Source organism: Danio rerio, chromosome 17 (genome assembly GCF_049306965.1).
Source record: "Danio rerio strain Tuebingen ecotype United States chromosome 17, GRCz12tu, whole genome shotgun sequence".
NCBI lineage: Eukaryota > Metazoa > Chordata > Actinopteri > Cypriniformes > Danionidae > Danio > Danio rerio.
Genome location: NC_133192.1, coordinates 54,454,596 through 54,479,656, shown reverse-complemented (window position 1 = coordinate 54,479,656; position 25,061 = coordinate 54,454,596). Strand labels below are relative to the sequence as shown.

General features: G+C 39.2%; 1 protein-coding gene across 2 annotated transcripts; it reads right to left on the bottom strand.

Moving 5' to 3' along the window:
* On the bottom strand, positions 1–25,061 carry slc2a1c (solute carrier family 2 member 1c). 2 transcript variants are annotated; one of them, XM_002665255.7, is made up of 11 exons: positions 24,869–25,061; positions 21,491–21,527; positions 14,853–14,951; positions 14,096–14,256; positions 11,924–12,164; positions 10,507–10,669; positions 8,582–8,766; positions 6,676–6,780; positions 6,218–6,319; positions 5,925–6,128; positions 1–4,021 (listed from the first exon to the last, which is right to left on the bottom strand). In XM_002665255.7, exons 2-11 carry the CDS (start codon positions 21,503–21,505, stop codon positions 3,842–3,844), a joined length of 1,455 nt encoding a protein of 484 aa, XP_002665301.2. In that variant the 5' UTR covers positions 21,506–21,527; positions 24,869–25,061; the 3' UTR covers positions 1–3,841. The 2 variants fall into 2 exon arrangements, with proteins under 2 accessions (XP_002665301.2, XP_068070745.1); XM_068214644.2 differs by lacking the exon at positions 14,853–14,951.

Below are 25,061 nucleotides of genomic sequence, written 5' to 3'. Positions count from 1 at the left end.
TGCATTGTGTAGCTCAATCTTTTATTTAGTGTTAACAATCTTATTAAGATGTTTTCAACAAGTTTTTTTTTCAATTAATATCAGGTAGTTAAATTAATCCTGTCAATGTTAAAACTGCACTCTTAACCTAAATAGCTGACTATACTAGAAATTTGTGCGTAAACATCTTGCCTTAACCATGTATGTTTCAACACAAGGGGAAACTCAACAGCCCTACACTTAAAAACAAACAAACCAATTCTGTACAATTTACGGTAACTTACTGCTAATTTTGGTTGCCAGTAACACTGTAAATTTACAAGCACATTTACATTTATAATTACAACCAATTGCAACTAACTAAACCACAATCGCCAATAAGTTACTATACATTTTACAATACTGTTTTTAACATAGAACTCAAGTTTCTATGTACACTGTATACAAAAATCCATTTATTTCTGGCAGCTGGGGTTTAAAAAAAAAAAACCCATAAAATAAGGCTGCTAAATTACAGAAATTTACCGTAAAATAATGGACAGTAAAGTACAGAAATTTCCTTGAATTTAAATTTGGCAAATTTCTGGAGTTCAACCTCTAATTTAACAGTTGTTATTTAACTTTTTTTTTTCAGCAACTGGTTTAGAATTAAAGATATTTTTTGTGTGTGTGTGTGTGTGTGTGTGTACTTCATGTTAATTCAATGGATTTCCATGCAGATTTCTAGTAAAGTCAGCTATTTACATGTACAATGGGGGGAAATAAGTGTTCAACACGCCACCATTTTTCTATAAAACATATTTCTAAAGGTGCTGTTGACTTAAAATGTTCACCAGATGTTATTAACAACCAAATGCATACATATATGCAAAGAAAACAATCTTAATTAGTTTACAAATTAAGTTATGCATAATAAAATGAAATGACGCAGTGAAAAAGTATTGAACACATGAAGAAAGGGAGGTGTAGAACGACAGTGAAAGCCCAGACAGCAGCTGAAATCTCTCAGTAGTTCTTCAGCAACCCTCTGCCCTTTGTCAGTGTAAATTAATATCAGCTGCTTCAGTCAAACATTTACATTAGCAGGATGATGAAGAGAAAACCAGAGTGGACATTTCAGCGACACAATGATCCAAAACAAAGCCAAGGAAACTCTCAAAGGCTTTCAGAGAAAGAAAATCAAGCTGTAGAATGGCCCAGCCAATCACCTGACTTGAATCCAATTGAAAATACCAAATAAAGATCAGATTTGATAGACGAAACCCACAGAACCATCAAGATTTTTACACTCTGAAGTCTGTGAATGATCATATGAGAGGCATCTTTAAGCTGCCATCACCAAAATACATTTGAATACATAGTATTAAATACATTTCAGTAGTTCAGTACTTTCTCCTTGTGTTATTTAATTGTTTTTGCACATAATTACTTGTTTTGTTACATCTTATTGCTTGTATTGTTTAGGTTTTTACAAAAATTTGTTTTAATTGACCCTTCGCTAAGCCACGCCCAAAAACCGCCACCCACCAATCGTGGCTTAGCAACTGTAGCAATGCGCATGGGCTCTGTCAATCTTTCGAGTGAGTGCATATGGATTGTACAAATGTGATACCCGTTATCCTTAAAGTTTGGACGGGATGGTGGAATTTTTTCCCTTTTCAAAACCTAAAATCCAAGAGAAGAAATGCCAGCGTGGATCAAGCTGTTTGAGGGGCGCTAAAGGAGCGGAGCTAAGTTGGTTTTGTTTTGATATTCCTGACACATTCAGTGATAGACAGACAATAACTCACACCTCTTTCCCCAAACAGATCTAAACTGTGCTTCCTACAAAAACGCAAAGCAGGTTCTGTTTCACAGCTGTCTTGTTGCTTTTTTTCGCTCGATATTGTGAGTAATGCTTCGTTTAAGCCTTCGCCATAACGTTAGTAACTTAGTCATACTAATAGCGAATATTTCATAATGACAAGAGTTATTGATCCGGAAAATACGAATCTGCGAATCTCTTGCTAACTTTACAGAACTTTATATTTCCATCTTTTTCAAGCTACGAATATTTAAAATGACAAATCAACAGAATAAAACCGAGATATGATCACTGAGCAGCTGCGATCATTATACTTTATATAGGTAAGTAATAGGCAATAGGTAACTTACTTTACATTGTTATGGGTCAATGATGCTAATATTCGGCACAAATCCATCTGTTTCCCTTTCTGGCTGTTCTATCTATGAATGAACTATGTAAAAGTGACATGCATGTTTCCGCGTTGGTTAGTAACGCTATATTTCATTGCACAACAATTAATCTATCAGGCTTTTTGGCTAAAAATAGAGAAATCACGGTTTCATTTGTTATAAATAGATTATTTTTAAATTTCACCTCTCCTGCTGAGCATGAGCTTACCTGTTAAATGGTCGGCGTATGAGGCTAAGCTAGCTTCAATTTTGATTGATTTATTCTCTAATCCAGTGGCTCTCAAACTTTTTTTATCAAGTACCACCTCAGAAAAAAAAGGTCTCTCCAGGTACCACCAAAATGAGCAGTATTGAAATACAGTAGCGTAGTAGGCCAAGTAAAGCAGCTACAACTCTGCACAGTTAAAAAACGTGGAAGATTACCTCAGAAATATAGGCTATATGTCATATAGCATATTGTGGCATATTATAGACATAATTTTTGATAAATTTTGAAATGTGTGTAGCATGTAAATGACACATTTCATTCCTCCGCGTACCACTAGAAGGAAGCCTGCGTACCACTAGTGGTACACGTACCACAGTTTGAGAACCACTGCTCTAATCGGTTGCCTGTTATAGCATGAATATACCCCTGTAATGCATACTGCAGTCCTTTTTTGTCTGGCTTTCTCGTATATCTCACCTGTTCGCCAAAAATTACATAATATCCCTGGCAATGTCTGAAACCGGTGCACACACATTGAAAAAGCCGTGCCAGGCACGAAGGCTTGACAGGCGTAGCAACAGTAACTAAGAAGGGCGGGGCTTAGCGAAGGGTCCATTGCATATCAACAGCTCCTTTAGAAATATTTTCCCCCCAAAAAAATATTAAATAATGACATGTTGAATACTTTTTTTCCTGGCAAGAGTACACAAATCAGTTTCACATCACAATCTTGCAAGTGTTTTCTCTGGGATTGTCTCTAAAGCCTGGTTTATACTTCTGCGTCAAGTGACCGACGTGACCCACGGCGCAAGCAAGCTCTGTTGGTCTGTCTTAACACTTCCGAAATGCTAGTTGGCATTGAGGTGTAAATGTTCCTCTTTGTCGAGTTTCTTCGCTGCTTTTTTGCTTTTCCTGAACACTTCCAGGATGTACAAGTGGCTCAAACTCGCTCATTTTAAGCAGGAACCGGCAGGAACCGGCGGACGTGCAACAACTTTAACTATGAGGTAACAACTTTAACTTTGAGGTAAACACAAAACAAAACTTTCCATCCGGAGCTCCTTCACAGCATTCCACACTTGTAAACAATCGCTCCATCAGGCTCGCACCATTCATGTGGCTCTCGGTCCCGCACAGACTCATCAGCGATACCAAGCCGACCAATCACAGAGCTTGGGCTACACGTCGTTGCGACGTGTAGTTACATTTTTTGAGAGGTGCACATCAACGACGCTGACGGCAACGGCGAAGGGCTATGCTTCAGCGCCGTAGCATACGCCGGCGTTTGACGCAGAAGTATAAATCAGCCTTAAGGATGTCCAGTTTAAAAAAACACATGTGAAAGTTAACATTCGCTGGCTAGAAAATTGTGACTTTAAAGTTTGTGACTCTCACTATCAATATATTTCATGAACACTAGCCGAGGCATTATAGATGGTCTCTATTCACTAGCCTCGGTCAGGTGAATGTGTTAAATGTGGTCTTGTTATGTAGTGGTATGCCCTCTGCTCCACGGAACTCAGCCGCAATGTCATCAAAAGTGCGTCCCTTGGTCTCAGGAAGACGAAACATGGTGTAGGTGAAGGCGAGCAGGGCCATGCACATGAAGAGGAGGTATACGTAGGCGCCACAGATTTTCTGCAAACAAAGTAGCTGTTTTAGTACATGATTGTCCAACATATTGTTTTTCATTGCTTTTTTGTGATAACATTTCTAAAAAACAAACTTAAATGTTCAACACGGACATTGTCACAAAAGAAAACAATCAACCAACTGAAATTCTATATACCCCTAATCAGCCTCCCCTGGTGAAAAGTGAAAAGTAAAAAGAAAATGAAAATGGAGGCATAACGGTGGCGCAGTGGGTAGCACGATCGCCAAGCGCAATCACTTCAGTTTTCTCTTTGTTTAACTGAAGAACGTTTTGGCACATCCAACCGTTAATTTCGTCAACGCATTGGCAGAGGGTGTCAACGGGGCTGTAGTCATTAGGCAGTAAGGCTAGGTAGATCTAAGGCCCTGTTTACACTAATGCGTTTTCATTTGAAAACGCATAAGTTTTGCTACGGTTACGCCATCCGTCCACACTACGCCGGAGTTTTCGAGCTCCGAAAACGGAGCGTTTTAAAAATGCTGGATTAGCCGTTTTCATTCTAAAACGTTGCTGCTCCGTCTCAGTGTGGATGGGGAAAAACGGAAACATCTGAAAACGGAGGCGGGGCTGCAGACATTCGCCTATTTGATTGGGGCTTTTCATCAATATTAGGTAGCCTAACACACAAAGTTCAGTCCTGCATCCTCTCCTTGTAAGTTCAGACTTCGCAAGTTTGATCAAGGCTGCAGTCTCTTCTTCTCAGTATGATATGGAAAACAGACTACCGAGGACACGGGTAAATCTTAAAAGGTAACAGTGTACTTCATAACTTCATTCACATCACCCTGGCTACGTTGTTTCACTTTCTCAACAATAAAATGAAAACATGATTTAAGGAACTGCCTATTTTCATTTTAATATTAGCAACTTAACAAACAGCAGAAATGTTGAGGCGCCGTGCTGCATATATGAGCGTCATCTTCACTGTGTGGATATTTATAACAAAACGGAGCCTATAACAACTGCCTCCTTTCAATTTCAGTGAAAATACGAAACATACCCTCTCTTTTGCTGAATATCAGTTTTAATCATCAATAATGGCCATATAAGTAAAACATACAATAAGTTTATACATTATAGGAAATAAAGGCAAGTGATCAGTCAATATACAGAATGTAGGCTACGTGGCTACAATAATCATTAACTTATCTTTGCGCATAGCCAAAACACGTTGCCTGAGAACAAGTAATAGATTCCAATGACCAAAGTCAGGGAATATGTCGTTAGACAAAGACAACAAGATGAAAGAAAGATCACGTTTAATAAATATAGTGATATTAGATCCAGCGGGAGATGCTTGATGAGCAGTCCAACGAGCAAAGCTCTCATCTGGGTAGATAGGCTGCAGCATTTGCCCGAAGGTGTGTGTGGTCACGTGATGTGCGTTGTCAGCGTTTTGGTGTGGACGGAGAGCTGTTCAGAAACGCTTGGTAAACCGCTAGTGTGGACGAAGATCGTTTTCATTCTAAAATGCCGTTTTAAAACTAAAAAGCACTAGTTCTTTCTCATTATTTGAGAACTATACTATGACACCTGCAGAAAACACACTCTCATCTCTCTGACACTTTCTCCAGAGACTTTATTACAATCACTCAATATCTCTAAATATACATTGTGCATTTATGAAGTGTGCTTCACACAGCTGAGTTGGCTTGACAAACCACCTGTAGAAACACTCTTCTCTCTATTAAAAAAGAAATAAGTTAAAAATCCTCCATCTAACCCCACACACACGGTTCATTTGCATAATTACCACTTTTTGTGTGAATTGCCTCTTCTTGTTGAATCACCGTATGCCTCCTCAAATGTAAGTCGCTTTGGACAAAAGCATCTGCTAAATTAAATGTAAATTATTGCGAACTTGTTTATACAAAAAGCTTCACGTACCAGCAGAGGTGGAAAGAGGAGTGCCAGTACAAACTTCCCTCCCCAGTTCAGCATACTTGTGAAGGCCATAGCAATTGGACGAGCTGATTGGTCAAAAAGCTCAGCAGCTATGAACCAAGAGATTGGCCCAGGTCCCACTTCATAAGCTGAGATCAGGAAGAAAACCACTAGCACCTGAATATTACGGATGAATGGAACTATAGTCTGATGAAAGAGAAGAGAGATGTGATAGAGAAGTCAAATTGATAGATTTTAATTTATTTTTTGAAAACAATTAAGATTTTTAATCTCACCAATATGGAATATGTGATGGTCATGAGCAGGTTGCAAATTGCTAGTGATAGAAATCCAGCAAGCAACAACTTCCTGCGTCCTGCTCTCTCCACCAGGAAGAACTTTAAGAGGAAATAAGAGGAAAAAAAAAAGATTCAAATGTTTTTCTTCGTACATCATAAGTGATTCATTTAAATTCATTATTTTAAAGTTTGTAATGTGTAATTCTGTGCTTATAAATATGAATATTTCTGTGGCTTCCTGTCAACCCTCCATTCACTTTATATCATTCATTCATTCAATCATTTCAAAGCTGGGATGGCCAACTATATTATCTAATTTGAATGAACTAATTTTAAAACTACTGACGGGAAATGAATGTGAAATCTCTGACAAAAACAAAACAAAGAAAAAAAAAAACATTCAGCAATACCATTAATTAGCATAGAAGTTTCACATCACACAAAGGAATACTCACGGCTACTATAGTGAATGCCACATTAACGGCCCCCACCCCTAGTGTTAGATATGTGGCTTCATCAAAATTGGACTGGGCAAACATTTTTGTGGAATAATTTATAATCTGGAAGAGAAGTAAATAACATTATTAGGTCAAATTCTGCATGGTAGAATGTAAACCAGGTTCAGACTACACAATACGTTGACTGTTTGACTGTCATTATGGCACGGTACAGTTGAAGTCAGAATTATTAGCCCCCCGTTGTTTTTTGTTTTTTTCTTTTTCAAATATTTCCCAAATGAAATTTTCACAGTATGTCCGATAATATTATAAAGTCTTATTTGTTTTATTTTGGCTAGAACAAAAACAGTTTTTAATTTTATAAAAAACATTTTAAGGTCAAAATTATTAGCCCCCTGCATACGCAGCGTTGATACATGAGGCCCCTGGTGGTCTGAAACGTCTGCTATTTACAGATGATGGAGTTCACTGTGCTCTTTGCGATCTTCAATGCTGCAGAAATTAGCCTTGTATAGATGTGTGTGCCTTTCTAAATCCAGTCCAATCAAGATGTAGAAACATCTCAAGAATGAGCAGTGAAAACCTGGGGCCTCATTTATCAACGCTGCGTATGCACAAAAACTTTGTGTACGCCAGGTTTCACGCTCAGAATCGCTCACGTTTGGATTTACTAACGATGAACTGAATGTGGGAATGTGCGCAGCTCCACGGCAGCTTTATAACTGGCGTACACACATTTTTTGTGTGTTTCTGTTTTATTTCCATTGGCGACTCCTAGAGGCAGTTGTGTTAAATTGCACTCTACAAAGTGTCTGAGCCTTGCAATGGCAGCTGTATGAGACGGGTTCGTCTAGTAGGTATATAAGGTTTCCATACCATACAGTTGACCAGCCAAACATTAAAGCACAATTTGCAGCGGTCGCCTGTTTTCCCAATGTAATGGGAACGATCTACTGCACGCACATTGCTATAAAGACACTATCTGAAGATGAATTTGCATGCGTGAATCAGAAACATTTCCATTCAATAAATGTGCAAATAAAATATGATGCACAAACTTATTAATGATTCCTACTGGTCTTTCTCATGATAAATAGTTGGCAAAATCTGATATGTAGCGGGGGAAAAAAGAAGAAAGAGTTCATCAGACGCTGGATTCGAACAGAGTTCATGCTTGAACGTGTCAAAAAAATGTTACCATTCGTTTTACGAGCTGCGCCACTGAGACTGTTAAGAGTACTACAACATTTACAACTATAAATCACACTATTTCTTTATTAAATCCACAAAGTGCGATGTTCAGACTCAACTGTGTTAACCGCATCAGCTAAACTCTCCCCACTCTATTTTTTCTTTTGTTGTTAATTCCGGAGGACAAATTTGCATATAACACAGTTTTCTCCGGTCTACCTCCAAAAGCAGCACCTTAAATTGACATTCTGTTCAAAGTTTCTCTTCTTGCTTGCTTTTGCCGTTGCTTTTTCGTTTGGTTTTGCCAAAGTAGAGTCATTAGCATATTCATACGGGGGAGGAGGCAGGGAGGGGTTTTGTGCTCGTGCATGTTGCGCTCAGATTCACGTTCATTCTGATGTACAAAAGAATATGCGTGGGATTCGGCGTACGCAATGTTTCATACATCTGAATTTTTTTCTGCGTACGCACATTTACAGCTTTGTGCGTACGCAATGTTTTAGTATGATTTCCACGCAAGTCTTCAGATGCACTTGAGCTCAATTTCGAATGTTTGGTGACGATTAAAGGCTGAAATTATATTATATTATATTATATTATATTATATTATATTATATTTTTATTTTTGTTTTGAATACATTTGCAAAGATTTCAAACTAATTTCTTCAAGTTGTCATTATGAGAATGAAAACACGGGTATGGGAACACTAACCGCATTGAATCCAGATAACTGACTGCCCAGGTTTATGATAAGCACTAGTATTATTGGCTGCCTGTAGCGTCGCTTTCTGAGGAATTCCCTCACGGTCACCCCTGTTTCACTGTGCGCTGCTTCCTCTCTCATCTCCTCCATTTCCTTCATCACCATCTCTGGATTTCCTCGAAGTCTCCTCAGGGCTGGCAACAGAAAGAAAGGATGATGGTGGATTCAAATTCTCTTTGTACTGGTTTACTTCTTGCCTAAGCTGCAGACCGGGTGCAGATGCAAGCTAAGCTTCATGCAATGCTTTTAATGCACACACTTAACCCCCCTCACCCCCTCCCCCCACTCCCTCTCAGTGACCTCACTAGCTCCATTGAGTGTATTGTGTCTGAGATTGCATGTCTGAGATTGCATGCCTTAGATTGCAAATACAAGTCTGCAGTCAGATACTTTTGTCTAAGTCAGTCATAGTGTTATTGCCATAGAATTGTTCAGCCAAAATCAACATACATATCAACAGTTTGGTGGTACATAATTCAAATTAATTGCACATTTTTTAAAGAACTCAAAACAAATAAATAAAATTGTTCTTAACATTTTACATTACTGAAGGATCAAAGTTCATGTTAGCATTAACTGAAAAATATCTGAATTGTTTAGATGCAAAAGCCGCTAAATGCCATTTCCAGCAATGGGGCAAGTCTGGATCCAAGATGAAGGGCTATGATATCGGAGGAGGTACAGAACCTGGAGGAGTAAGGAAGAAGGGCAAGGGCAGTGGAGTTAGCATCCCAGTGAGCATGGACCAAGTGGGACCTACCCAAGAGGAAGATCACATGGGGAGATCTGTGGAGATTGGAAGCTTTCCAAATCCCATTCATGCTAAGATTGGCGTATGACACACTCCCAACTCCACCAAATTTGCACAAGCGGGGCTTAGGAGAGGACCCATTGTGCAACTTTTGTGGGGAGAGGGGTACCATGGCACACATCCTTTGAGGGTGTAAAATAGCCCAAGGTAGAGACAGGTGGCACCAAGACAAGATGCTCATGACACTCGCTAACACCCTAGAGCAAGAGAGATGCAGGAAACACCAACCACACGGGAGAGCAATACCATCAATCAAGTTTGTAAGAGCGGGTCAAAATCCACCAACCACAGTAACAACAAGAACTAGTCTGCTGCAAAAGGCCCAATCATAGGAAATGAAGGTAGACCTGAGGAAAAGATTACAATTCCCTCCGGTTGTCAAGACAACCCTGAGGCCAGATGCAGTATTGTGGTCTGAAGAGGGAAAGAAGATCATTCTCATCGAACTTACAGTCCCATGGGAAGAGAGTTGTGAGTAAGCTTTTAAGAGATAGGACCTCTTGCATGACTGCAAGGAGAAAGGTTGGCAGGCATGGCTCTTCTCAGTGAGGTCGGCTGTAGAGGATTCCCTGCCCAGTCAGTATGAAGAATGCTTACAGCCATTGGGGTCATGGGGAGGGAGAGAAAGCTAACAGTTCGCAGGATGGGGGAGGCAGCAGAGAGAGCTTCTTGCTTGTTTGGAAGCAAGAGAGAGGAGCTTAGCTGGAAGCCAGGGGGAATTGATGGGCAGTGATTTGGCCACCACTGCTGACCCACCAATGTTGAGAGTGTTGCGGTTTAGCCTTGAAACACCCAATGATCGGTGGATACCGCCTGATGACATCAACTCTTCCTGGCCAAGGCTACATTCACCAAAGGTGAATGAAGGAGAAGCATCTTGGGATGTAGTTGTAATTACTCTACATTTTTGGGCAAGTAATGCTACTTGTACTTGAGTATGATTTTTCATTACGCTTTCCAACACTGGAAATCACGCTATCAAACTTTTGCCAGCAAATACTGATTGCTGCCTGATACATTGGTGCATTTCTTCCAAACATTGAACATTCTGTCATCAACTCACCTGCCTCTGCTTCTTCTTCTTTGCCTCTGTTGATGAAGAGGTAGCGTGGGCTCTCAGGGCAAAAAGGAAGAGTCAAATACTGGAGCGTTGCAGGAATAAGGGACAGAGACAACATCAGGGACCAATATTTCTCTGTACCTAATACCGTTTCCAAACCCACAACCTGAGGAATATACAAAACAACCCTTCAGGTTTGTGTTGATTGTTTAGCTCAGGTATTTGATATTAACTATTAAAGGTGCCATAGAATGAAAATCTGGATACGCCAACCTGATTTCACCAAGAAGGACATGTTTCTAAATTAACTTCTATGTTCCATCTACATCTTCCAATCAGCCAATCAGAATTAAGGGATAATTTACTGTTTATATTAGGCTTAGGCTTATGGTTAGATTTGTGCACTACGTGATTGTTATCCAACTATTATTCTCCTTTGATTTTGGGGATAATATCCCAGTTATTGTTGGGTTTAAGGGTAGGGAATTGGTATGGATTACATAACAAAAATTATGTTCCAGGATCAACATACAGTAGATGTTAATCCAGGATCGCATCGTACTTGGCAACCATATAAGGCAACACCTTTTAAGTGTTTATTTTAAGGTATAACATATATTATGTCTTTGGAGAGTCCTTGTAAACCATACATAAGTACGGGTGTGTTTGTGTATCAGTCAGGGCCGGCGCGTCCATAGAGGCGACCTAGGCGGCAGTATAGAGAGGGCGGCATCCGCGACACCTCCCTTACCAACTGCGTCCTCAGTTATGTCCGCGACACCTCCCTCTCCACCCCTCATCCTCAAATATATTCGCGCATAGACGACAGAATAGAGAGGGCGGCGTCAGCGACACCTCCATCAGCACCTGCGTTTCCTCAGATATATCCGTGCATAGGGCGGCAAAATTTAGGTCTGCGACACCCGCGCTTCCTCAGTCATATCCGCGCATAGGGCGGCAGAGTAGAGAGTGCAGTGTCCGCGACACCTCCCTCCCTCAGCACCCGCGCGTCCTCAGTTATATCCGCACATAGTGCGCTGGAAAAGAGGTCCGCGACACCTCACTTCATTTTCATAACCGGTCACTCTCGTTTTCACATTGGGGTTGAGGGCGGCGTGATCGTCCTCTGCCTAGAGCGGCAGTTCAGCTTGCTCCGGCCCTGGCATCAGTGTGTGCATCAGGCCGCAGAACATGAGAGCAGGGCTCAGTGATATTCATGATGACCATTACAAATATAGCCAAAAACAAACTTTTCATTCCAGTAGTAATTCATGAGTAAATGAGGAACTATTTCTGGCCTAAGCCATAAAGCTGTTACAAAATGTAGAGATCAGAGAACAATTTAACATAAAGAATCAATGCACTCTATGGCACCTTCAATGGTGAATCTGAAAATGTAACGGGAGCAGTTGTTTCTCACCATGCCCAGCAGGATGCCCGAGGCAAAGAAGACCTGGTTTAGAGTTGCAAAAGCACCGCGGAGGTTTGTTGGTGAAACTCCCTGGATGTACAGCGGGTTCAGGCTCATCACCAGGCCACAGAACAAACCAAAGATCAGCCGACCCACTATAAGCACTTCAAATGACGCTGTGGCTTCACTCATGAACATCAGAGAGGCACCCGCCACAGATAAGGCATTCGCTATCAGAATTGCATTTCGTCTGAAAGGAAATGTATTTTTAGGTTATTTCTAAATAGCACTCCCTTACTGTACCCCTTCGGGTGGACCACTTTAATAAAAATGTGCTACTTTCAAGATCAATATTCTGGTTATTCATCTTTGATCTTTCTAATATCATATTTGAAAAACTTCAATTATATTTAAAATGTGCTCTTTAGAATGTCAATGGTTATTGTCAATGGCAAGAAGATATTAAGCAGATAGTCTACTTATACTCAAATAGACCATCAAAATAAAGTGTTCAATTCAATTCAAAGCTTCACAAGGTCAGTGTAACTGCTATCAACTGTAGCAGTGTTACACTGACCCTGTGAAGCTTTGAATTGAATTGAACACTTTATTTTGATGGTCTATTCTATTTTGATGGAGTATTAGTTGGCTGTCTGCTTAATATCTGCTGATACTGCTCTTTCAACAGACATTTAATTGACTATAAGAAATTTTGCAAGTACATGTCAACTTACACTAACCCTAACCCCAACCGCAACCTAACAGTCTACTTATAATCTATTGAGAATTAGTTGGCATGTAGTTGCAATGTAACTTAAATTCAACAAACGAACTATCAAAATAATGTGTGACCAATTGGATTGTATTCATCCATTAATTAATTAATTAATTCATTCATTCATTACTTTTTTAATATTGCAAAAATGTTATATTGCAAATAAAAAAAAAATTAATGGAAAGATTATGGCTAAAGATAACAATAAATGCATTATAAATTGTAAAATATAACAACTGATATTAATATTGGAGGGCTGCAACACCAATACTAAATTAATAACTGATCATTAATAACTACAAATACACACATAAAGCCACTTTTCTTTAAATGCACATTTCTACTTAATTGCTATGTTTTAATTAACCCTCTACTGCATGGTGTTGCCATATGGCAACCTGATATTTATGTTCATTTCCCTGCCACTGTTTCTTTAAGATCAACATTGAATAATGTGCTTTGGTTAGGTCACATGACATGCAATGTTTTTCAATAGCACGATTTCTGACAGACTGGCGTTTATTGTGAGTGGTTACTGAATGCAAATGTAAACGTCAATAAAAACAAAGGATCATCATCAAATTTTGTCAGATCCACAAAAAAAACTGAAACATCACCTTCAGTATGTTATGATGACATATTCACAACTCAAAAACGTTTTATCAAATTAGTTTTTAGTAAATGGATCAAATTTATGTGTTGCCAAATGGGGATGAGGATGAGATGGGTTTCAGTGACTATGAGAATGATGCAGACTGGACATTTGTTAAGTGATGGAGAAATAAGTTTGAAGGTTCAAGTAAGAGATTCAAGTAAGTTAGCTCAGAGGCAGGTAAGACAGATGTAGTATAGTATATAGTAAAATGTATAAACATTGTTAGCTAGTAGCTACATTATCCTGATGCATCTGGACATATTAGACTTGTTATTTGTTTGTTATAATATTTGCTCTAGAAAATATTACTATCTACTGTATGTTGTATACATGATAAAACCACAATATTATGTTTGTTTTTAATAATATTTTGCAAAAACGACTAGAATAAATGAAAGCTGTGGAAATATCAGTTGTTGGAAAGTTTGTACAGTGTAAGGTGTCATTTATAAGTTCTGTGTTAAAGCTTCAAGTTAAGCCATTTTAAGAAAAGAAAAACAGTCAAATATATATATATATATATATATATATATATATATATATATATATATATATATATATATATATATATATATATATATATATATATAGAGAGAGAGAGAGAGAGAGAGAGAGAGAGAGAGAGAGAGAGAGATAGATAGATAGATAGATAGATAGATAGATAGATAGATAGATAGATAGATAGATAGAATTCATGCAGTAGGGGTAAATTAAATTAAATAATGGAATTTGTGAAACATGCATTTCTCACCTTCCAAAAGTATCAGCGAGACCTTTGACCCCCAGTGAACCAAGCAGTGCTCCAAAATCCTTAATACTAACAGAGAGGGACCACAGGAACGTCAGACTGTGGTCTGGAATTGACTGATTGTGTCTGGATCTCCATGTCGTGTTGAAAAACTCTTCAATCACCTTAATTTAAAATGTCAAATATATATTAATCATATATAGCATACCTTATTCACATGTTTCCTGATAATGAATGTATGAAAAAAGTAAAATCGTTGAGTGGTTCTTGTTTCGCCAAAACCGTTCTGCTAAATTTAGCTATTTTAATGAGCCTGAGTAATGATTAAATGAGTCTCAGTCTGAATATTTTCATTCCAGACGCTACTTAATCCAATCAACAAACAAACAGCATACGTAATGCTAATGCGGACAAAAACTCAGAGCAGCCTGTAATTTTAATACTTGACTCTGAAAGTTCATTTCACCTGCTTGAAAGACATGACTAATATCTTGAGACGAGTCCCAATGTTTTCCTAATGAAAACTCGACCCGAGGGATCTGGACTATATCCACACACAGACGATAAATCAACACAAGCTAGACATCATAGCTACCTGTGCGCAAACACGAAGCGTTCCAAATCCAACGCTGGCTGAAGAGAAATATTCTGTGACTCGGTAAAGTTTATTCAGTGTTTTACGAGGGCTCTGAGAACTTTGTATGTAAACTGAGAAACCATGCTAAACAGCGGCTGGCCCCCCAAAGTCAACTCTACTCACTCGGGCAGGGGGGTTAATATTGCCTGTTTGGTATCCGATCTGGAGAGACCCGAGCACCGCCGCCACGATGGAGGTCAGCAGAGGAAGGGTCAGTTGATTCTGGGTGCAAAGATGAGTTGCGGTTAATTGACTTAATAGAACATCATAAAAGGCATGCTGGGTAATAGAATGACCACAAAACCAATGAGCATGATTACATCCCTGCTAAAAAATTCAGCTTAAACCAGCCTAGGCTGGTTGGCTGGTTTTAGCTGATCGACCATGCTGGTTTTAGAGGGGTTTTGGCCATTTCCAGGGTGGTTTCCAGCCATTTCCAGCCTGGTCTTAGCTGGTCAGGCTGGGAAATGACCAACTAAATCCAGCTAAAACCAGCTTGACCAGCCTGGTTTAAGCAGGATAGAGCTGGTTTTGGCTGGGCTCCCAGCCTGGCTAGGCTGGTCAAGCTGGTTTTAGCTGGTCATCTCCCAGCCTGACCAGCTAAGACCAGGCTGGAAACCAGCCTGGAAATGGGCAAAACCCCTCTAAAACCAGCCTGGTCGACCAGCTTAAACCAACCAACCAGCCTAGGCTGGTTTAAGCTGTTTTTTTCAGTAGGCATGGACACCAATAATCTGATTTTAATATGATTAAGACAATACCATGATTAAGAGCCTACCATGTAAACAGAGATTTTTAATGACCGCTTTTTTTCTTCCTGGTTTTATTATTGAGACAAACCATGTGTAAAATTGCCACTACAGATTGTTTACGTTTGGTGTGAGGAATAATTTCAGAACTCGTGATAGTGGAAGTGTAACGAGTGGAAGATGTCAAACTCCAGGGGCGTTTTCCTTTAGGGTTTGGTGCGTCTTCATTGTTCAGTCTGACTTTATGACAGCTGAGATCTTACAGTGTGACATGGGAGCCATGCTCGTGCAGTCTAAGGCTCCGATTACACTAGTGCGTTTTAGTTTTAAAACAGCGTCTTAGATCAAAAACGATCCGCGTCCACACTAGCGTTTCACGTAGCGTTTCTGAACATATCTCCGTCCACACTACGCCACCAGAAACGTATATCACGTGACCATTGGCGCACTCTGGGCATGCGCGTTCAAGTATAAACAGGAAGCATGTGTCTTGCTCTGCATTTGGTTATTGTTTGTCAACAAACACTGGTTGAACAGTGAACGCGATGGCAAAGAAAGCAAGAGAGGTATTTTTGTGGACAGACGACGAGGTCGAGTTGTTACTAAACGTAACAAATGAATAACTGCACAATGGTGCCCAAGACAGACAATTGTGCAAACAACGCTCCTATTTCTGTGTCCATGTTGTTGTTTACAGTGAAGGCTGGTCTGCTGTCTCCCAGTAGCGTTAAAGCCATGTGGCTTGACGAATAAGGGAAGGATACGCAATGACACAAAAGCCCCAATCATGTAGCGAATCTCAGCAGCCATGCCTCCGTTGTCTCAGATATCTCCGTTTTCCCCCATCCACACTGAGACCGAGCAGCAGCGTTTCAGAATGAAAACGGCCTCTCCAGCATTTCCAAAACGCTCCGTTTTCGGCGCTGGACATCTCCGGCGTAGTGTGGACAGATGGCGTAACCGTGGCAAAACTTATGTGCTTTCAAACTAAAACGCATTAGTATAAACGGGGCCTAACATGCTACAGTCATTCAGGTTTATAAAAAATCTTGGCCTTAAGACAATACTATGATTAAGAGCCTACATGTAAAAAACGATTTTTGATGACCATAATCTGACTAAAGTCATAATCAAATCGAACAGAAATCAGATTGAGACATGTGGTGTATGCATTTTTTACTTGCATTATTGAAGTGCTGTACAGACAGGTAGACACAATAATCAAACTATTCAATTCAATTCAGCTTTATTTGTATAGCGCTTTTACAATGTAGATTGTGTCAAAGCAGCTTTACATAAATGGTCATAGTAACTGGAACAGTGTGGTTCAGTAACTGGGACAGTGTGGTCCAGGTTTTAGTGTTTAAGTTCAGTTCAGTTTAGCTCAGTTCAGTGTGATTTAATCATTACTGAGAGTTCAAACACTGAAGAGCCAATTCATCGATGCATAGCTCTACCAATCCTGAACCATGCGAGGCAGTGGCGACAGCGGAGAGGGAAAAAAAACTTCACCTGATGGGAGTGAAGAAAAAAAACCTTGAGAGAACCAGACTCTAAACTATTACTGTCATGTAGGACTTTTCACCTTATTTTGTTACAGGATATTTCATACACACACGGCTGTTTGACACTATTCTCTGCACCTACCGAGCCAGTAAAGGACCACAGACACCCGCCAAGGTTTTTTTTTTTGGCATTTGATGTAAGGTATCAAGCTCCATTTATACAACACACTTCCGAAAGTCCTTACTTTATACTTGCATCCAATAAAGCACTTCTTACACTGTGAGATTTTATCCACGATTTTGTCATCTAAGACCAATTTTGGCAATCCTAAAAGATTCCTGAAATCCTAGGCCAAAATCGGTGATCTTTGATAGTGGGTTTGACGTGTTCACTGACAGCCCGTTGCGATCAGATCTTTCCTCTGATGAAGTTCTGGCAGTGTCAGAAGATTTTGTTTTTGCTTGCCTTATCGAAGTGCAGGGCAGACATGTTGACACTATAATCAAACTATTACTGTCATCTTGGACTTTTCGCCAGATTTTGTGACAGCATATTTGAGAAATGTACATTTACATTTAGTCATTTAGCCGACGCTTTTATCCAAAGCGACTTACAAATGAGGACAAGGAAGCAATTTACACAACTATAAGAGCAACAATGAATGTGCTGTAGGAACGTTTCAGGTGTGTAAAGTCTAAGAAGTATAGCATTAGTAATGTATATATATATATATATATATATATATATATATATATATATATATATATATATATATATATATATATATATACTTTTTTTTTTGTAGTTAGAGGAGGAGTCAGAGAGGGAGTTACATATTAGTAAGGAAAAAGGAGACTAAATAGTTGAGCTTTTAGTCGCTTTTTGAAAACAGCAAGTGACTCTGCCATTCTGATGCAGTTAGGGAGTTCATTCCACCAACTGGGCAGATTGAGCGTGAGCGTTCGGGAAAGCGTTTTCTTCCCTCTTTGGGATGGAACCACGAGGCGACGTTCATTCACAGAACGCATGTTTCTGGAGGGTCTATAAATCTGCAGAAGTGAGAGCAGATAAGAAGGAGCAAAGCCAGAAATTGCTTTGTAAGCAAACATCAGAGCTTTGAATTTGATGCGAGCAGCAACTGGCAGCCAGTGCAAACGGATGAGCAGCGGAGTGACATGTGCTCTTTTAGGTTTATTAAAGACCACTCATGCTGCTGCATTCTGAAGCATCTGAAGAGGTTTGATAGAGTTTATGTATATAGTGTATAGAGTTTAATGTATATAGGGGTACGGGGTACGTTTTCAGAATGAGCCTGGGTTGGCCATTGTCACCGTGCTCGCTCAAAGTTGGTCGACTCAACTAACAATTTTGTATTCTGAAACTGTTCTTTTAACACCCCCATTCTCTTATATAACATGTTCTTAGAACAACAAAACATTCAGTTTATAATGTGATTTTTTGGTTCTAATAACATTACCCAAAAGATTTTTATTACGTTTCAGTCTCATGTAATCATGTTATAAGAATCTTCCATCCACATTATGTGATTGTTTTAGGAAATGTTTTTCTACATCATCTGAACATCATTCATGTTGTTCTGAGTACATTTTTATATCAGCATTACAAACATGCTCCAAAAATCTTTATAAATAACATTGTGCTAACATTTACTTTTAGGAAATGTGCATATTTAAATTTCATTCATTCATTCATCCATTCATTCATTTTCTTTTCGGCTTAGTCTCTATATTAATCTGGGGTCGCCACCGCGGAATGAACCGCCAACTTATCCAGCACATGTTTTACACAGCAGATGCCCTTCCAGTGGCAACCCATCACTGGGAAACCCAAACACACTCATTCGCACACATACATACACTGTGGACAGTTTAGCCTACCTAATTCACCTGTACCGCATGTCTTTGGACTGTAGGGGAAACTAGAGCACCTGGAGGAAACCCAATCAAAGGCAGAGAGAACATGCAAACTCCACACAGAAACGCCAACTGACCCAGCCGAGGCTTGAATCAGCGACCTTCTTGCTGTTAAGCGACATCACTACCTACTGCCCCAATGCGTCGACCTATTTAAATTTCAGTAGATTATAATTCAACCATGGCGTTATTGAACTGAACCTAATCATTTTTGAAATGAGTAGTGTACACCTACACCAGAATTTCACCCCTTGTCTGCTGCCTGCTTGTGATGAAATTTTAATCTAACTCTTATTATTTGCCCGTTAAGAATGTTGGCTTGTGTAAAGAGTTCTATTTTAACACATCCCACATAGCTAAATATTTTTGCCCACACAATCAGCTTTTGCTTGGCCCACATGCCACAGTGAATTACGGTACATGACTGGACCAAGTCTGGTTTCCAGACAAGGGCCAAACATAGACCATATCTGGGCCAAGTTTCAGCCAAGTTATAAACCCATAACTGAGCCTGAACTGGGCCAAGTATGTTGGTGTGTCACAACTGCAATTAAATTGATAAACCATTCGCTTAGGCACACTATGGGTGTGCCTTTTCCTGATTGGTATACTTTTTTCCCTTTATTTATTAATAATAAAAATGTATTTTAAGTGGGCGAGGCAGTGGCGCAGTAGGTAGTGCTGTCGCCTCACAGCAAGGTCGCTGGGTCGCTGGTTTAAACCTTGGCTCAGTTGGAGTTTCTGTGTGGAGTTTGCATGTTCTCCCTGCGTTCGCGTGGGTTTCCTCCGGGTGCTCTGGTTTCCCCCACAGTCCAAAGACATGTGGTACAGGTGAATTGGGTAGGCTAAATTGCTGTAGTGTATGAGTGTGTGTGTGAATGTGTGTGTGAATGTTTCCCAGGGTGGGTCGCGGCTGGAAGGGCATCCGCTGCGTAAAAACTTGCTGGATAAGTTGGCGGTTCGTTCCGCTGTGGCGACCCCGGATTAATAAAGGGACAAAGCCGACAAGAAAATGAATGAATGAATGAATGTATTTTAAATGTGGGTCAAGACAGGACAAACTTAGATGGTCCACATATCAATTATTAACATCTGGGCCAAATACTACAATTTACATCTGGCCCAAATATTGTGTGCAGCCTTAAGGACGGTGCCACCTCTGCCAAACCAGGGCCGTAAGCCAGTGCCGGATGAATGTCTGCTGTGCTAGATTTATGCCAAATCTGGGCCAGAGTTCTATGCTACCTGGGATTATATACAGTGAATCTGAATGTAATGCATTAAACGACTCAAGAAGCTGAAATTCCCAGTATAAACGCAGAAATATTAATGTCTTTTAAAACGTACTCCAGTAATCTTTGTTCTGTTTCATTTTTAAAAGTGCAACATGAGCATTGACAGCTTGTTGGAGGGAGCCTGTACAATCTCAAACTACTCAGATGTTCAATATGTATTTAATGAAGTGCAGAGTTCGTTCTAAGACAAACTCCAGTGTTTTTGTACTCATAACAATACTGACAAGTTTTCTTCAATAACAAAAACTGACATCTCGCTTAACGTGCCAACATCTCTGCTCAGAAACGGCGGACAGCGGCTCAAAAATCTCCTAGCTGTTCTCCTAGCTGGCACCTCTCGCGTGTCTTGAAATCCTCCATGACACCTCACTGCTCACTATCTGACTTTTATTATTTGGCTGTTTATGCTTGTAAAGCAGCATTGACACAATTTAGGAGCTTATAAATGTGGAGTCACACACACACAGAAAGGTCTGTGTTTCTGATTCCTGCATTTAACTGAAGTTGTTAACATCATGACTAAATACAGATATGTTTGAGAATGTGAAAACCATGCAAACTTCTTCGGTTTTGGTTTGTTTAGATGTCTTTGGTCAATGTTGCAATTTTACTGAACCAAAACAGAATTTGTTTGGAAGAATTTTTTCAGCTCTCCTTCTCTGCTTCAAATGAAACGTGTATGAAACTGAGCAGATGCAGCACATTCATTCATTCATTTTCTTGTCGGCTTAGTCCCTTTATTAATCCGGGGTCACCACAGCGGAATGAACCGCCAACTTATCCAGCAAGTTTTTACGCAGCAGATGCCCTCCCAGCCGCAACCCATCTCTGGGAAACATCCACACACACACTCATACACTACGGACAATTTAGCCTACCCAATTCACCTGTACTGCATGTCTTTGGACTGTGGGGGAAAACGGAGCACCCGGAGGAAATCCACGCGAAGGCAGGGAGAACATGCAAACTCCACACGGAAACGTCAACTGAGCTGAGGTTCCAACAAGCAACCCAGCGACCTTCTTGCTGTGAGGCGACAGCACTACCTACTGCGCCACTGCCTCGCCCAGATGCAGCACATTTTGTTTCAATCAAACCCAACCTGTGAAGTGTGCGCATGCCCTTCTACTGTAATGGTGTGGCTGCAGCACAGTTTAAGTACCCACATATTTTGTGAAGTATGTACACAACAACAACAACAATAAGAGTAAATAAATAAATATCACAAATGATAAAATATCAAATCAGGAATGACAGAGCTATTGATAATCACTAACCTCCTTATAAGCCATTGGACTTGATGAATTTCACCACCTAAAATCAAAGGTAAGATAAAAAATAAATAATAAATGGTTGCTCTTGAGGTTTGGGATAATGTTGAAATATAATGGAAAGCTTGGTGTGTACAAAATACTGTAAAACTGCTCAGTTTGTTCATCGTATATTTATCATCATATACAGTTGAAGTCAGAATTATTAAGCCTCTTTTGATTTGTTTTTCTATTTAAAATATTTCCCAAATGATGTTAAACAGAGCAAGAGAATTTTCACAGTATGTCTGATAATATTTTTTTCTTCTGGAGAAAGTCTTATTTGTTTTATTTCGGCTAGAATAAAAGCAGTTTTAAATTTTTTAAAATCTATTTTAAGGTCAAAATTATTAGCCCCTTTAAGCTATATATTTTTTCGATAGTCTACAGAACAAACCATCATTATACAATAACTTGCCTAATTACCCTAACATGCCTGGTTAAATTAATTAACCTAGTTAAGCCTTTAAATGTCACTTTAAGCTGTATAGAAGTGTCTTGTAAAATATCTGGTAAAATATGATTGACTGTCATTATGGTAAAGATGAAGTAAATCAGTTATTAGAAATGAGTTATCAAAACTATTATGTTTAGAAATGTGTTGAAATAAATCTGCTCTCCATTACACAGAAATTGGGGAAAAAAATAAACAGAGGGCGAATGATTCAGGGGGGCCAATAATTCTGACTTCAACTGTATGTCACATGCCTGGCACAAATTCATTATAGTTCACATTTAAAACATCTAGGGGTCTAAAGGTTTCTAAAAGTGACCAGACAGCAGAATTCATTTATGTATTGATCACTGTGGTTCATGTGATCATTAAACATGGTTTAGATAAGTTAAATACAGTATGTTTTCTTAGAGCTGCACACATTTTCCTGTCAAGTTAGTTTTTTATACAGTAGATCTCAACTTTTGTGTGGGAAGTGGCATACTCACATTTCAGCCCCTGTTTTGTGTACAACACATTTATAAATGAGACCTTAGACCTCTATGAGTTTCTTTCACAAGCCCAAAACATTGTGGGATTCCATTGATCTGTATAGTTGTACTGAAAAGTCAAATGGAGACCATCAACTTTTTGGCTCCTAATATTCTTCAAAATATCTTTATTTGTGCTTAAAAAGAAACTCTTAAAGATAAATCTTAAAGATAACACTTTAGGTTTAGGTCACAATTTATTCTATTATTCTAGGTTTTTATTGGGGTGTAGATTAAAATCATATTTAGAACTAAACAGTTATAATTGCAACAATAAGTAGGTAATAAGGCAGAAGTTGCATGTTTTATAACTTAATAGCATGCATTGTGACAAACTAAAGTGACTTAGGCCCCGTTTACACTAGTGCGTTTTAGTTTTAAAACGGCGTTGTAGAATGAAAACGATCCGCGTCCACACTCGCGTTTTACCCAGCGTTTCTGAACAGCTCTCCGTCCACACCAAAACGCTGAAAACGCACATCACGTGACCACACACACACTTTCGGGCAAGCGCTCCAGCATTTCTACCCAGATGAAAGCTCTGCTTGTCGGACTGCTCATCAAGCATCTCCTGCTGGATCTAATATTACTATATTTGCTAAATGTGATATTTCATTCATGTTGTCTTTATCTAACGACATATTCCCTGACTTTGGTCATTGGAATCTATTAAGTTACTTGTTCACGGGTAACATGTTTTGGTTAAGCGCAAAGATAAGTTAATGATTAATCCAAGTACATTGACTGAACGCTTGCCTTTATTTCCAACAATGTATAAACTTATTGTATGTTATACTTTTATAATTATCGATTATTAAAACTGATATTCAGCAAAAGAGAGGGTGTGTTTCGTATTTTCACTGAAATTGAAAGGATGCAGTTGTTATCGGCTCCGTTTTGTTATAAATATTCACACAGTGAAGATGACGCTCATATATGCAGCACGACGCCTCAACATTTCTGCTGTCTGTTAAGTTGCTAATATTAAAAAGAAAATAGGCAGTTCCTTAAATCATGTTTACATTTTATTGTTGAGAAAGTGAAACAACGTAGCCAAGGTGATGTGAATGAAGTTATGAAGTACACTGTTCCCTTTGAAGATTTACCCGTGTCCTCGGTATGTTTTCCATATCAAACTGAGAAGGGGGAGACTGCAGCCTTGATCAAACTTGCGAAGTCTTGACTTACAAGAAGAGGATGCGAGACTGAACTGTGTGTGTTAGGCTACTTAATATTGAGGAAAAGCCCCAATCAGAGAGGCGAACGTTTGCAGCCCCGCCTCCGTTTTCAGATGTCTCCGTCTTTCCCCATCCACACTGAGACGGAGCAGCAGCGTTTTAGAATGAAAACGGCTAATCCAGCATTTTCAAAAAGCTCCGTTTTCGGCGCTCGAGAACTCCGGCGTAGTGTGGACGGATGGCGTAACCGTAGCAAAACTTATGTGTTTTCAAACTAAAACGCACTAGTGTAAACGGGGCCTTAAACTAAACTCAAACAAGCAATCATATAATCAATAGAGAAGATGCAGATTAAAACAAGCATGCTGTCATGATGTGAATAATCTGGATATACTACAGTACATTCGCCATGTTGCCAGTGTCATGTGACCTACCAGTGTCAGTTTCAGTGCTTTGCTGACATTTCCTCCCTTGCGACCTCATGAGGTAGCAAAACCTCCATTAAATACACACATCGGATTTTTTTAAGATGTCATTTTGTATCTTTAATTTAATGTATGACGATTTCCTTTATTTTAATATTTGAATAGTATAATTTAATACATTTATTTTTTTAGTTTGCTCGTTCATTCAATTATTTAATATTATATTTTTCTTTGAATTTAAATATTACTTTTCTGATTAAAAAAATAAATTAATAAAAAATTGGTTAACCACGCAGTTGCTGATCCCCACTAAATTTAACCATGAAAAAAAGAATAATAATAAAATAAAAATTTGAGATCTTGATTTCTTTCTTGATTTTTTGCAAAAGAAACAAAGTTTAATCAGGTTTGGAAAAATTGAGTTTAAAAAAAATGATGACCAATGTTTTTTGCTAAAGTTCATATGCACCAGTCATGTGCATATGAAGACTAACCGTGTAGAATCAGCCAGAAAGACTATTAAATTCTTTATAAAAGTACAATCAATCTGCATTAAGTGTGTCTTGTAGAAAATATACTCCAATAATTAGCTTTATTTATTTTTTTAAGTATAACAGGAGCATTGAAAGCATGCTGGAGGGACTCTGTACCATCTATTTAAAAATTTAATATATATTTTATGAAGTGCCTATAGTTATTTTGAAATTCATGACAATACTGAACAGTTCTGTTCAAAAACAAAGCGACATCTCACTTACCGTGCCTAACCGTCCGCAGTGTTTGCCAACAGCTCTGCTCAGAAATGGTTGACAGCGGCTCAAAAATGTCCTCACTGTTCTCTGGCACCTCTTGTGTATGCCTTGACGTCCTCCATAAAATGACACCTCACTGTTCACTTGCACCATCGGCCACCGGAGTTCTGTAGAATGGCATCCATCTATCCCAAAATGT